The following is a 13,260-nucleotide window of genomic DNA, read 5'->3' as shown; positions in this document are numbered from 1 at the left end:
TTTTAAATGACCAATTAAAATAAAAATATATCACATTATAAAAAGTATTCAGCAAAATACTGTTTTCTGCATTTCTGTAAAGAATTTCCCTTCTGCTGAAAAAAAATGATCAATCAGTATCTTCCCTCCCACCCTCCCCAACATTATATTGTCAACCCAGATTAAGCTAGGAGTACCTGGAAATTCATCACCCACTTCCCTTTTAGTTTCTTTTTAAAGATCTAGATAGCTAGTCCATTTAAATCCACCACAGAAAAATGGTGCTTTGGAAAAAAATAAAGGGTGAAAAGATGCATAAAGTGACTTTAAATCAGACATCCTGTAAACTCAATTACTTCCCCCCTCCCTCCCTCACCCCAACAGTATACTAGCCACAGGGGAAAAAGATTGAATAGGTAACAACAGTACATTCAGTCAGATCTTTGATGAAAGCTGCTAAGCAGCTCCATTTTCCCCATCTTTCGTAGGGTTCAATTGAGCAAGTACATTCAGAGCTGCTTACTGAGGACAACTGGGAGGTGGATCTGGGTGTGATAAAAGAGGATTTTAGTTGAATACAAATCCCCCATCTTCCCTTTGGAGGAAAGTTTGGAGTAAAATTTTACTCCTCACAGTTATTTTCTCTTCTCCAAAAATAAAACATTAAAGCTGTAAATACTTATATACCTTTATATATGGTTGGTACTGTACTAGAAAGCCAATAGTGACATTAACAAATACATACTGTATATATTTTTTATTATATTTTAATTCAGAACTGCTGTAGAGATGGTAACAAGAACAGAAATGGCAACAACCTCTTCTCATCCAGATGAAAGGGAGAAAGATGTTTCTCCCCCTCTTCCCAAGGGTTTTCATACTAAATGTGACATGAACTAAAACACCAAGTGGAGTGAAATGGTGTAATTTAGGGGGATTGCCTCTTTCTTTCTTCCTTCCAGAAGGGAGGATACTTTGGGTGGAAGAGGTGAGGGGGAAGGAGACAGAGGATGAACCTGTAAAGGAAATCGGTTTAAAAAATAAACCCATGAAGATAAATCTGGAGCAGCCAAGAGCTGATCCCAAGCCATATCCCTTCTCCAGCACATCAGAGGAAGTGCCTCGAAGACAAGTAGTGAAGAGACCAGGAAAACATAAAGGAAGCGGCTCCAAGAGGAGGGGGGCAGGAGACCAGAAGCAGCAGCAGCAGCAGCATCCTAGGCATTTCTGTAAGAAACATTTAGATCAGATGGAAGGCCACCCATTCCAATGATACCCAAGGTCCCCACTATGTCCAAGAGGTGGCTTGGTTCTCTCCATTGTCCAGAGTCCTTTGGGGGTGGTTTGACGCCGAAGCAGCCCAGTTCAGCTCAGAGTCACATACACACACAGGGACGCACAGTCTCAACGGGCAACAAGCACTGCGCTTTGGTGCTCCCCCCACCACCTCCAATGAGTAGTGAGGGGGGGAGGAAGGGGGCGCGCATATTCGGAGCGGGGAGCTTCCCCGACACCGTCACCACCACCCTCGCTCGCACCGCATGCCTTTCCACAGCTGGCACATCACAGCCCTGCAACCCCTCACCCGCTCCCCACTACGCTCCGCTGGGAGAAGTGGGGGGCTCCCCCGCCCCTCCCACAGCCGATTCGGATCAAGACGATCCGATTGAAAGCGAAGTCCCCACGAAGCGGGGACGGGAGGGGAGGTGCGCGCACTGCCAACTGTTCCTTGGTGAGGGATCCCCATGTTTGCGCTTTTGCTAAAGGCAGCAATTGGGAGGCACTGGGACCAGGGATCGGGGCGGGAGCCTCATGCGCAGGTGGTGACCACCGGGGCCAAGGACACTGGCGGGGAGGAGGAGGAGGAAGAGGAGCCCTTCTCGGCCTTCTTCTCCTTCTGCTTCAGGTGGATCTTGGCGTGTCTCTTGCGCTCGTCGCTGCGCGCAAACTTGCGCCCGCAGAACTCGCAGGCGAAGGGCTTCTCGCCCGTGTGGGTGCGGATGTGGGTGGTAAGGTGGTCGCTGCGGCTGAAGCTCCTCATGCAGATGCGGCACTGGAAGGGCTTGTGGCCCGTGTGGATCCTCAGGTGCCTCGTGAGCTCGTCGGATCTGGAGAAGCGCCGGTCGCAGCCCTCGGCCGGGCACGCGTGGGGTCGCTCGTGGAGCGGGGTTTTGCTGGGCCGGTTGGGGTACTTCCTGGGCCGGATGGGCTTGAGGGTGAGGGGCTGCTGCTGGAGGCTGCCGAAGCTGGGGTGGATCTGTTTGTCCTTGAAGGCTTTGATGGTCTCCAGCGGGGTGATGGGGGGAGGGTTGACCCGAATGGGATCCAAACTCTGGAAGGGTTTGTGTTCAGTGAGCGTGCCCATCTCGTTGGGGTGGTGATAGAGGTTATAGTCTGGGATCATGGGGAAGAGGTTACTGTCCAAGGCTGGCTTGGCTGCTTGGTAATCCTGGGGGGAATAGGTGAGCCCTGGGTTGCTTTGGGGGTCGTGAAAGGACACTGGCTCCGGGTAGAGGTCACTGCAGGTGGAATAGGGGGGCAGCGCAGGGTACATCTGGTCCACCTCTCCCTGGTTCTGCACCATGCTGGCTGTAGAGGTCTGGGTGCTGGTGATGGCACTGGAGGAAGGGGGCACCCCCAGAATCCCAGCGCTCATGAGGCTGATAATATTATCCTGACACCAGTTGGACGGGGAATCGAAAGCAAATTTCCCCAGGTAGGTAACAGTCTTGTTGCCAGGGGTGGGTTGGAAAGAACCCGAATAGGACGACAGCTCTTGGTTGGTCTTTTCGTTCGCTAATCCAATATCCATAACATTCTCTGCAAAAAGGAAAGAGAAGGGGGATGAGTAACGCAGCGTCAGAGAGTGGTGCAAGCAAAAATGTTGGGGCCCTAGATAAAACAGGAGGAGGGAAAACGGGACGGGGTCTAAGATCTGGGACACCCAGAGAGGTGGGATGGGGCGAGAAATACCCAGGTGAGGGACTTTTACCTAGAACTGCGGCTCAATCCCAAACCACTGCCCAGGTAACAAGCAGGAAAATGAAACAGAAGCTTGGCTGAGATCTATATTATATACATCTATGGGTACTTTCACCCACAGCCATGTGTATCCATACGTGGGTAGTGACACACACACAGCCACAAATACACACACCTGTGCTCACACATACACACTGATACACAAATACATACCCATAGGTGTTCACACACACGCAGTTATAGACAGCTGGGACAATCTACATATAGACTGCCTACACATCTCCACAAAGACAGCTCTAGAGGTGACAACTACACACACAGACGGACTAGAGAGACACGCATTGTGTTGTCTCGTATGGCTATAGCCCAGTAAAGCCCTCGAGGTGGGTCAGGAGGAAGCAGGTACCTGAAGTTACAGGTAGGCTCAGGCTGCCAAGAGCGAACTGGTCTCTCAGCTGGTGTCCAGATGCTTTGCCACCCCACAGGCAGAGCTGGGGACTCCAAGGGACCCGTGTCCGGCCACCAGCGCTTTACAAACTTGCCGTGTTTTCTGCGTTCAGCCCAGTTATGGAAGATACAAGGGAGTTTTAGAGCGAGCAGCGCAGCTGTGGAGTTGCAATCCTGCAACGGATTGAATTGGCAAAATACAAGAGCTTCCGCGGTTCGGATCGGGGCAGAGGTGTGCAGAGGGGACAGCAGAACCGGGTCGGCTCCCTGAGCGGGGATCGAGGTTCTAGAATCCCCCCTCCCCCCAGCCAAGAAATCAAGTTGGAAGAAACCAGAGCAGCAGCCGGGGCAACTTCAGCAGCACCCAAGTACTCCTGGCCCGGGTGAGGGCTGGGGTGCGGGGTGAGAGAGCGGAGCCATCGCTTCTCTGCCTTACAGGCTCACCTGTCTCCCCAAGGGTTTGCTCCATCTCCTCCTCCCCCGAAAGCTCCCTATTCCCACCACTCCCGCTGCATCCCCATGTTGGAAAATAGATTTCACACACCCACACCCTTATCGTTCTGACAACAATATTCATAAAAAAGTCTGTGCCGGATTATTTCTCCCCAGTGCCGGATTATTTCTCCCCAGTGCCTAAAACAGCAATGGGCAGCAGACTCTGGACTAACCCCATGGAATAGATACACAGCACAGATGTCGATATCTCTAGCTAGATACACACACAGAGGGAGAGACACCTAACACACACAGAGTCACATTGCATTTACACACGCACGTATAATATACACACTATCCCTGTCCAAGGGGAAGCATCCATGACTTTGAATAGCGCCTGGGGTGGCTGGAGATGGCCCCTTTAAGCCTGCACCTCAGGACCCGCTGCCCACCCTCCGACCCCCAGCGATTCTGCACCGGCACCATACCTGCCACCTCTCTGTCTGGCAGCTTCCACTCCCCACTACAGCCCCGAGAAGCGAAGGAAAGCCCTGCAGCAGCGGAGACAGCGAACGCATAGAAACACATAAAGAAGGGGACGTTGGATGGATGGGTGGGTGGGGGAAAGATTCCCAGCCCCATCGTCTCCTTTTCCTTCTAGGCTCCATCACACCCCACACACAACACGCGTCCTCCTCCTTTACCCCCACCCCCTCTCCTCCCCATATATCCCTTCCCCTTACCTGCAGCCATCTGGTTGTAGTGAGCCACTGACTCGCTGCTGCTGGAGAAGATATTCAGAGAGTTGGGGATCTCCTCTGGGTACAGATTGTCAGGCAACTGGTTCATCAAAGTGTTCATGGTCCCCGGCAGCTTCTCCACGAGTTTGCCTGTCATAGCACTGGAGGAGAAGCAGGTTCAGCGTGGCTCTGAGCTCAGCTCCCAATGAAACGGCATCCGATCCGAGTGGCAAATCCGTGCAAGGGAAATCATGCAAGAGAAAAGTTGGGGTGGGGGAGGGGGTTTTGAGGGGGGGTAGGCGGGGGAGTTGGGGGTGGTTTGCGGAGGCGGGGGAAAGGGATGGGGGTACAATCCTCAGTGGGTCCTTGGTGGTGTTTCCTCGAATGGGAGGGGGTGATCTGGCTTGCAGATCTGGTTGTAGAAGCCGGTGGGAGTATTTGATCCCTCCTCCCTCCTTGTCTCTGTCGTTCTGTCTCTGTCCCCCTCTCTTGCGAGCAGGTTCACTCACTGCTGCCCAAATGTGCTCGCAGGGAAATCCACAGCCTATTTATGTGAGGCACTGGAAAGCTCCGTGACGTAGCTGCCCATATATGGACAGACAAAGCCCAGCCGAGATGGCGACGTCACAATGGAAGCTCCTCACAATGGAAAACTAGAAAGCAGGAAGCAGCGCCTCAGCCAATGCTGCTTTGCAACTGCGATGCAAAGCAAGGGACGCGGTGCAGGGTTTTGAAAGCACCTCGGTGCACTAAAAAAGTATCTTTATCGGCTGTATAGCTCTGAAAGCACATCTGGACGACAAGCTGCCCTGCCTAACCCGGGTCAAGATTTGACCGCGCTCCTGTGCACCGGGCGCTCGCTATTAGTATTCACCTCGGGCATGGCTGGAGAGGCACCTCTCTGCCTCCCTCAGCCAGAGTGGACTTTTAAAAAGAAACAGCGCTCGTCGTGACTTTGAGATGACTTCGCAATTACTTTTGAAAGACAAGTTCTAGCCACGGAACTTACTCGTGCCCAGCCCTGGGTGGTCACCCAGCTCCCCTTTGCAAAACAAACGAATCAGGCGCCTGCAATGGTGCCATCGGATTGTGTTTTTAAAGCAAACCGTGTTTTAAATACAGTCGGCGTAGATGGTAATTGACTAGTTGCTTGCTGTAACTTTGCTAAGCTGTCAATGCACATCTGTAAAGCTAAACAGGAAATAACCACTGTACATAACTTGAACCCCCCCTCCCAACAAACTCCTGCATGCAAAGAAACACTTTCATTTGGGGAGATATTCCTATGGATCCATATTCCTATGGATCACTTAGTATTCACAATTTAGTATATGTTAACTCCATGCATTCTCTCCCCTCCCCCCGCCCCAAGATAGGTAGGTCTGGAGACGGGGGTCCGAACCAGGATTTTCTCTTGAGGAACTAGAGGCTTGATGTGTTGGGTTTTGTGCATACACAACGCTGGGAAGAAAAACTGGCCACAGGGAAATGGTTTCATTTCCAAGGGAACCAAGAACGGTGAGCTATGGAGGTGCCACTGCACAGTGTCAGGCAGTGTTTGGTGGGAGTGAAGTGCTTAAGACCACTGGCTTAAAGGTGCTGAACTTGCAGAAGTCGCGGCAGACTTGAGATTTCTTTTCAAGCTAATCATGGGAGAGGAAAAGAAATTAATTTGCATCCAGTAGCCCCGGCACCTCTCTCCTTGATATTATGCACAAGAGCACTTTGCATAATTTAAAGCTGGTTACACTCGTTGGTCGCCTGTGATTTTTAACCTCCCCTCCCCCTTCAAAGTTTGGCACTTCCAAGGCGTCAGTAATTAGGTGGTTTCGTGTTAAGTGTGCCAACTGATGCTATCTTTAAATAAAACCCTCCGAGTTATATAGCAAATGTATGGAAAAATTCTATGTTGCAACAGTTCCACTTACCCAATTCCTGCAGGGCCAGCTTTGCAATGCGAGTGAAATCCATGTGTAGGAAATCTGAATCTGAGGAGGTAGGGAGGAGAATTCAGCATGAGATTTCTGCATTTGCGGATGAATCTCTAACTGCAAACTTGGGGGGGACGGGGGACGGGACGACAGCGGGGTTGATTGTGCATCTTTAGATCCCTGATTTATTTTTCAGAGTGAGCCCTGAACTGCACGTTTGGGGCGGGCCTGCATCATCAGAAGCATGCCTCTTCTTTTAGGGGGAAGGTGTAGCCTTGAACTCGTTGGGGGAATTGGGTGGGAGTGAACATGTGCCATTATTTTCATTTTTGGGTGGGGTACTACATTTACATCTTGGGGGCAGGTGGTTGATGGGGGGGGGAGGGGAGGAGGACACATCAGGATGATCCCTGAACTCTTCCCTTGGGAGGCAAGCATGTCCCCATCCGATGCCTGTGCAACTAACACACAATAATTATATTATTTATTTGTATTACCACAGCGCCTAGGAGCCCTAGTCCTGGAGCAGGACCCCATTTTGCTGCTTGCTGTACAAACACATAACAAACAAACAAAACAAATAAACAAACAAAAAAAGCAGCAACCCCCAGCCCCTAGGGGCTAAGTTACAAAGTTACACTGCTGTTTGGGAGAGCTCTCCGCTGCAAACTTGGGGTGGGGGGACATGCCCCATTAGAGGTGTACTAGTGGAAGGGGGTGTAGTCCTGCCGGGGGGCGGTTTATTCTGCCCCATTAGGAGTTTGCAGTGCCCAGAAGGGAACTGTGCCCCCATTGCCTGGAGGGGGGGTGGCTCTGCAGGGCCCTTACCCCAGGAGGTGTTTGCACCGGGAAAGATAACCCTGAATTGCAGGGGTGGAGCAGGGCCCCGTTAGATGCTGGCATTGGAGGGGGAACGAGCCTCCAGCCGGGCCTGGGAGGGGGGCGTGGAGCCCGGCCCCCTTAGGTGCTTGCCCCCCTGGGGTAGGGGCCCTCTGCCCCCCTCTGGGGCCCGCTGCAGCCAGGCGGGGAAGGGAGGGAGCCCCGGCGGTAGGAGGGGGAGGCCCGGCAGGGCAGGCAGCCCAGGGGAAGCTCCATACAAGGCTCAGATCCGGCACCGCCCCCAGCTCCTTCTATGGCAGTAGGGTTCCGGTTCCCCGGCTACAAGTGGAAAGAGATCGAGCGGAACTGGCAGCCTTTAAAGGAGCCGCCCGGAGGGGGGGGGGGGGGGGTTTGCACCCTCCCGGCCTGGGACCGCTCCCCCTGCAGGGACCCGGGGCTGGGCTCGCTCCCCGGGGCCAGTGGAAGGCTCAGCTGGCACCGGGCTGCATGCAGGGGTGCAGCCAGCCTCTGGCAAGCCCCCTCCCACCCCACCCCACCCAGAGTAGAGTAGCTAGAGGGCGGGGTGGGGGGGTTCTGCGTAACCCCCATGCTGACTGCCTACACTCAGCAAACGGGATTGGCCTAAGGCCTCTCCCCCAAAAGACCCCCCCTGCAGTGCACTGCTTGGGGTGACCAGATGTCACAGTTTTATAGAGACAGTCCCAATATTCGGGGCTTTGTCTTATATAGGCACCTATTTCCCTGCCCCCACCTGTCCCAATTTTCACACTTGCTATCTGGTCACCCTACTCAATTGATCTAGCTGGAGAGGAAGGTGGTGTTGATTCTGCTCATTGAACATCCCAAAGTATAAAATGCCAAGCCATGTACTACCCTGTCGTGTGCAGAATGGATGTTGCCAGCTTTTGGGAGTGGGGGCTAGGACACAGAGGGCATCCCTCTGGGAATGGCACCAAACACTCCTGCTTCCCACTGTCTTGGGGGCAGATGCTGCAGAATTTTAAGGGACCAATTCTTTCCTCCTTCCAGCTTTGTTCCCTGTACTGACTATGGCCTGATCCTGCAGTCCTTATGGCTCCGTATGGAACTGAGTGCTGGGCTCCCAATCTTTGAGTTAGAATCATAGAAGATTAGGGTTGGAAGAGACCTCAGGAGGTCATCTAGTCCAACCTCCTGCTCAAAGCAGGACCAACCCAACTAAATCATCCCAGTCAAGCCAGGCCTTAAGAAAATCTCTAAGGATGGAAATTCTACCACTTCCCTAGATAACCCATTCTAGTGCTCTTGTATCTATCTCATAGAATGGGAAGGGACCCTGAAAGGTCATCAAGTCCAACCCTCTGCCTTCACTAGCAGGACCAAGTATGATTTTGCCCTAGAACACTAAGTGGTCCCCTCAAGGATTGAACTCACAGCCCTGGGTTTAGCAGGCCTATGCTCAAACCACTGAGCTATCCCTCCCCCATGTTATATTTTGGAGTTCTCCTGTATCTGAATTATTATACTATGTATCTCAGTTGTTCAGTTTAGATTATAAACTTCTTGGGAGAAGGACTTTAAACTAAATTCTACTGTTAGTTACACTGGTGTAAATCTGGAGTAGCTCCATTGAAATCAAAGGGGTTGCTCCAGATTTATGCAGGTGTAAATGAAATCAGAATTTGGTCCCTTGTCTATGATGTGGCTGGAAAGCCTTATGTACATACCTATGACACTATAAACTACATAGTCCCAACTTTGAATAGGAAATCACTAGTGGTGCAAGGAATATATGGATCTTTGGGAGAAAAAATAGAAGGGTTAGGATCTTTTTCACCCACTCACTAAACTCATACAGAGATAACTGGGATTTCCATTCCCACATTCTTCAAAGCAAAGCGTGGGATGGAGTGGGAATTTGCTTGTGTGATGGTTGCCATTTTAGTTGACCCACTGGGGGTTGAACAGGGCACCTCCGGAGCTAAAAGCTATAGCTAAAAAAAACAGCCTCCATGACTAGGGGCTGTAACAGACACACAGACTCTATAGCTCTGGCTCAGAGGGAGATAACATAACACACTGACCAGTGGGTTACACTTGCTTCTGCTAGATTTTGGCCCCCCTCCAGACATAGCATTTTTTAACTCTGGTTCCTGAGGAGTCTTCCGATGGCATATTTGGGGGGAGGGAGGGGATGTCTGGAATGCATCAGGTTGCAGTGTATGCCCTATCCTATATTATATAAAAATACTTCCCAGAAACAATGCTCTTGGATTCCTCAAAGAGGGCCTGATCTCTCACCCCTACTTCCAAGAACTGCTTAGCAGCCACACAGGTGGGTCAGGGCGTGCAGATCAGGACTCCCCCCTCGACTCTAGTGCCCGGGTTGCCTCCACTGCCAAACGCAGAATAATAATAAATAGCTACTCCAGATTTTATAGTGGAGGGCTGAGTGTTTGCTTTATTGGCAGACACAGATGAGACTTTCATTCCTAATTATTGTGAAGGAGCAAGCAGGCACTGGCCCAGCTGTCCTCACCCTACGAGATGGTGAAAGGCAGGTTCCAGCCCTGCATCCACGTGAGTGCCAGGCAGCCCAGCCCCAGTCTTGGCATTGTTCCACGTGGTCCCAACCAATATGGTTACCTGCCTGGGGAGATGATGAGTCTACAGTGGGTGGAGGGGCAATGGATCAGCTAGTGTGTGAACTCATTTCGCATTGCTAGTCACACCCCTTGCCTTGGAGTTCTTCATTACCAAGTTCTTGCAGAGAGAAAAAAATATTTCCCATTAATAATCCAAACATATGGAAACTCTGGTTTGATTGATAAAGCTTGTCTTGCACTGTTCAAAGCCTACTGAGTCATTAGGGCTTGTTTACACAGGAAAGTTGCAGCAGTTTAACCTAAGCTGTGTATTTAAACCGACTGGTGTAAATCCCAGTGTGGACACCCTTATTTTGGTTTAAGAGTGGTTTATTTTGGTTTAACATAACTTGTAATAAGATACTTTGAAGCTGAAATCAGAATATCCACACGGGAGTTTACATTGGCTTAAACTATTTAAGTTAAACTGATGCAATTTTCCTGGGCTGAGAAGGCCCAAGTTTAGACAAAAGAGGAAAAGATACATGCAACCCCAAACTCCTGAACTGTTTTCAAATAGCACCTGGTTTGTCTAGCTGTCAACTGTTCCTCTGCTCCTAGGCAGTTTTACATCGTAGGGATGTCTCAGTGATGCAGTTGTGTGGGGGAGCAGCATGGGGAGAAATGAAAAATGTTTTTTTTAGATTCAGATTTATTTGCAGACAACTTCTTTGTGTTTATTGACAAATATATGTGAAAATGGAGAGGCTTTAATTATAATTTTGTATACTTTCACTAACGCGTGTCTACACGAAACAACAGCCAAAAAAGGATCACTGATTCTGATCCTTTGGGCAGGGATTGTCTCTTATTGTGTGTTTGTACAATGCCTAGCAAAAAGAGACCCCAGGGCTGATTGTAACCTCCGGGCAGTACACTAATACAAATACATAATAATAATTTAATGACATTGATCCATATCCTGGAAATCCCTCCAAATATTATTTTCTTCTGTGTTCAAAAAATTCTCTGTGTTAACAAAGCGTGGAGAGAGAAACTGACATAACCTCAAACTCAGCATCTAATCCAGGCGCCATGTCAACCTCAAAAAACTTCTCTGATGTTGCGTTGGTGCCAGGAAGTTTTGCTGCCCTAGACAAACTGGAAAAATAACCTCCTTTCCCAACCCTCCACTCTCTTGCACAATCCTTAGGCACTAGATATTTTACTACCTGTAATATTTTGTTGCCCTAGGAGACCCACCTGCTGCAGTATGGTTAAATAGAGAAGAGGGATGAAGTGAGAGTCAGGACACCTGGGTTCTATTCGTGGCTCTGTCACTTGAAGGCCATGTGGCCTTGGGCAAGTCATTGCACCGGGTTGTACCTTAGGTTTCCTTCTCTGTTACACAGGGGTTGAGAGCATCATATTACCATACTATCCAATCACTGCCTTATGTTTCATGTGTTTAACCTCACAATTTTTCTCTGAGATAGGGAAGTGCTATTATCCCCATTGTATCGATGGGGAACTGAGGCACAGAGAAAGTGTAGCAAAGCAGGGAACTGAGCCCCAGTCTTCTACAGCCCAGGCTGGTACCCTAATGACCAAACCATCTTTTTTTCACTCTTTTAAAGTAGTTTGTGATTCCCCGGATGAAAGGGTCTAGCATATAAGTGCAAAATTCTGCATATCTGGGGACAGCCACCACCACCAAAAATGCAAACTTTGAATATTAATAACTCTGCAGTGCCTTTACCTCTGAGCTGTGTAGGCTTTGGCTGTCAGCTGACATGTGAGTTCCCTAACTTTTTTTCGGTCTTGTGACCGTGGGCCCTGCTGCTGCCCAGCAATTTTAGCAGAAGTTGATCTGTGCAGGAAGGTGTGAGGGTGATTCATGTGCTGCTTGTTCTGCTGAAATTCATGCAGGTGCAGAGCAAGGGGAGAAAGAGAACGCTGCTGAGGGTATTCACAGAGCACAGCTGGGGTTTTTAAAAGGGGAACTAATTAGTTTGTCATCTAAGTGACGACTAAAAAGTACAAACAGAGAGAGAATAGCATGTCTGATCTTCTATACAGAGAGACGCCACTGTGTAGACACACAGAGAAGAGTCCCACAATCGTCTTCCTGAATAGATAGAAATGGCCTCTACCAGCAATGTCCCTGGAGACAGAAATAGAAGATTCCCCTCATGGCCCTCTATGCCTTCTTATTTCTCAGGGAATTTGGCTTCAAGTTTGCAGTGGTGAACATCCCATAAAGGTTCTGAGTTTTTGGGATGTTCCCAGCACATGGTTGTGCATTTCTATATTGTGAGGAGATGGGGACACCTGTAGTGACAGGTTGCTGGGACCTCTGGCCCTGAATGCTGGGATACTAGGCCTCAGACTCTTGTCTTCACAGAATGCTGAGACTTTTGGCCCTAAACTTCTGCATTGGTTCTGCACCTGTTCCATCAAGTCCTACACCTGGCCCTGAGAAAGCTGCTAAGACAGCTGACTCTGGGCCATGTTCGATGGCGGCTGCTTTGGTAGTCACTCTATACAAACTCTTTTTCTCAAGTTGCCTTGAGAAGGGGAAAAGGAGAATAAAAGGGAATCTTTAAGCCCTCAGAAACCACCAGGTGGGCATGGCAACAGGGTGTGTTTATTTTTCAGGGCCCCAAACTGTTCACGTTGCAAGCCATAGGATCACATCAGTGGGACAAAAAGAGCCCAGAGGAGGCAGCTAGAGCCCATCATTTCATTTTTGAACTTCGGGAAAGCTTGTCTTGCCTGCCTGAACTGCTGCGGCAGGCTCTGTTTACAGTAGGGAGAGAGGCAGGAACTGAGAGCCACCAGAAAGGATTATAATGACATGGTGGTTGAGATGACAGCTCTTCCTGACAGCCACTGTCGATTTCTCTTTCTTGCTTTTCATTCTACACTAGGCTTTGAAGCAAGTCTGTCACGTTTCCAGCTGTCACCTATCCCTTCATTAAAAGGCACCTCTGCTAGATGCTCCTCATGGGATAGTTAGACAGACACCATAGAATTCTGGAGCAGCACCACCAATCCGCCAAGGCTCCCACTTACAATTGGAGAGGTGAACTGTGTTGGATTGTTGCCTTCTTCTGAAGCATCTGGGTCAGCAGGCACTGGGATTTCCAAACCAATGATGTACAGCACTGTAGCACACCTAATGTCCCTATGACTCATTTCCTGACATCACCTTGGGTGATGGGTCAGAGGTAACACAGCTGTAGTTTGGGAGAGCTTGTTACTGACTGAAAGAAAATGCACTTTGCCATGTTCAGTCAGAAGAAACAAGGACAGGTCAACCTTTCGTCTGACAGGATGAGC

The 13,260-nt window shown here is 49.9% G+C and overlaps 1 protein-coding gene across 3 annotated transcripts; it reads right to left on the bottom strand.

Moving 5' to 3' along the window:
- Positions 1-655: 655 nt before the first annotated feature.
- EGR3 (early growth response 3) lies at positions 656-6,702 on the bottom strand. 3 transcript variants are annotated; one of them, XM_034761865.1, is made up of 4 exons: positions 6,512-6,702; positions 4,587-4,744; positions 4,332-4,394; positions 656-2,799 (listed from the first exon to the last, which is right to left on the bottom strand). In XM_034761865.1, exons 1-4 carry the CDS (start codon positions 6,598-6,600, stop codon positions 1,790-1,792), a joined length of 1,320 nt encoding a protein of 439 aa, XP_034617756.1. In that variant the 5' UTR covers positions 6,601-6,702; the 3' UTR covers positions 656-1,789. The 3 variants fall into 3 exon arrangements, with proteins under 3 accessions (XP_034617756.1, XP_034617754.1, XP_034617755.1); XM_034761863.1 differs by lacking the exon at positions 4,332-4,394 and having other exon boundaries at positions 6,512-6,674; XM_034761864.1 differs by lacking the exons at positions 4,332-4,394; positions 6,512-6,702 and adding an exon at positions 3,368-3,511 and having other exon boundaries at positions 4,587-4,672.
- Between the last annotated feature and the right edge of the window lie 6,558 nt (positions 6,703-13,260).

Source organism: Trachemys scripta, chromosome 2 (genome assembly GCF_013100865.1).
Source record: "Trachemys scripta elegans isolate TJP31775 chromosome 2, CAS_Tse_1.0, whole genome shotgun sequence".
Classification (NCBI taxonomy): domain Eukaryota; kingdom Metazoa; phylum Chordata; order Testudines; family Emydidae; genus Trachemys; species Trachemys scripta.
The sequence above is the reverse complement of the archived record's forward strand: the minus strand, read 5'-3'. Positions and strand labels throughout refer to the sequence as shown.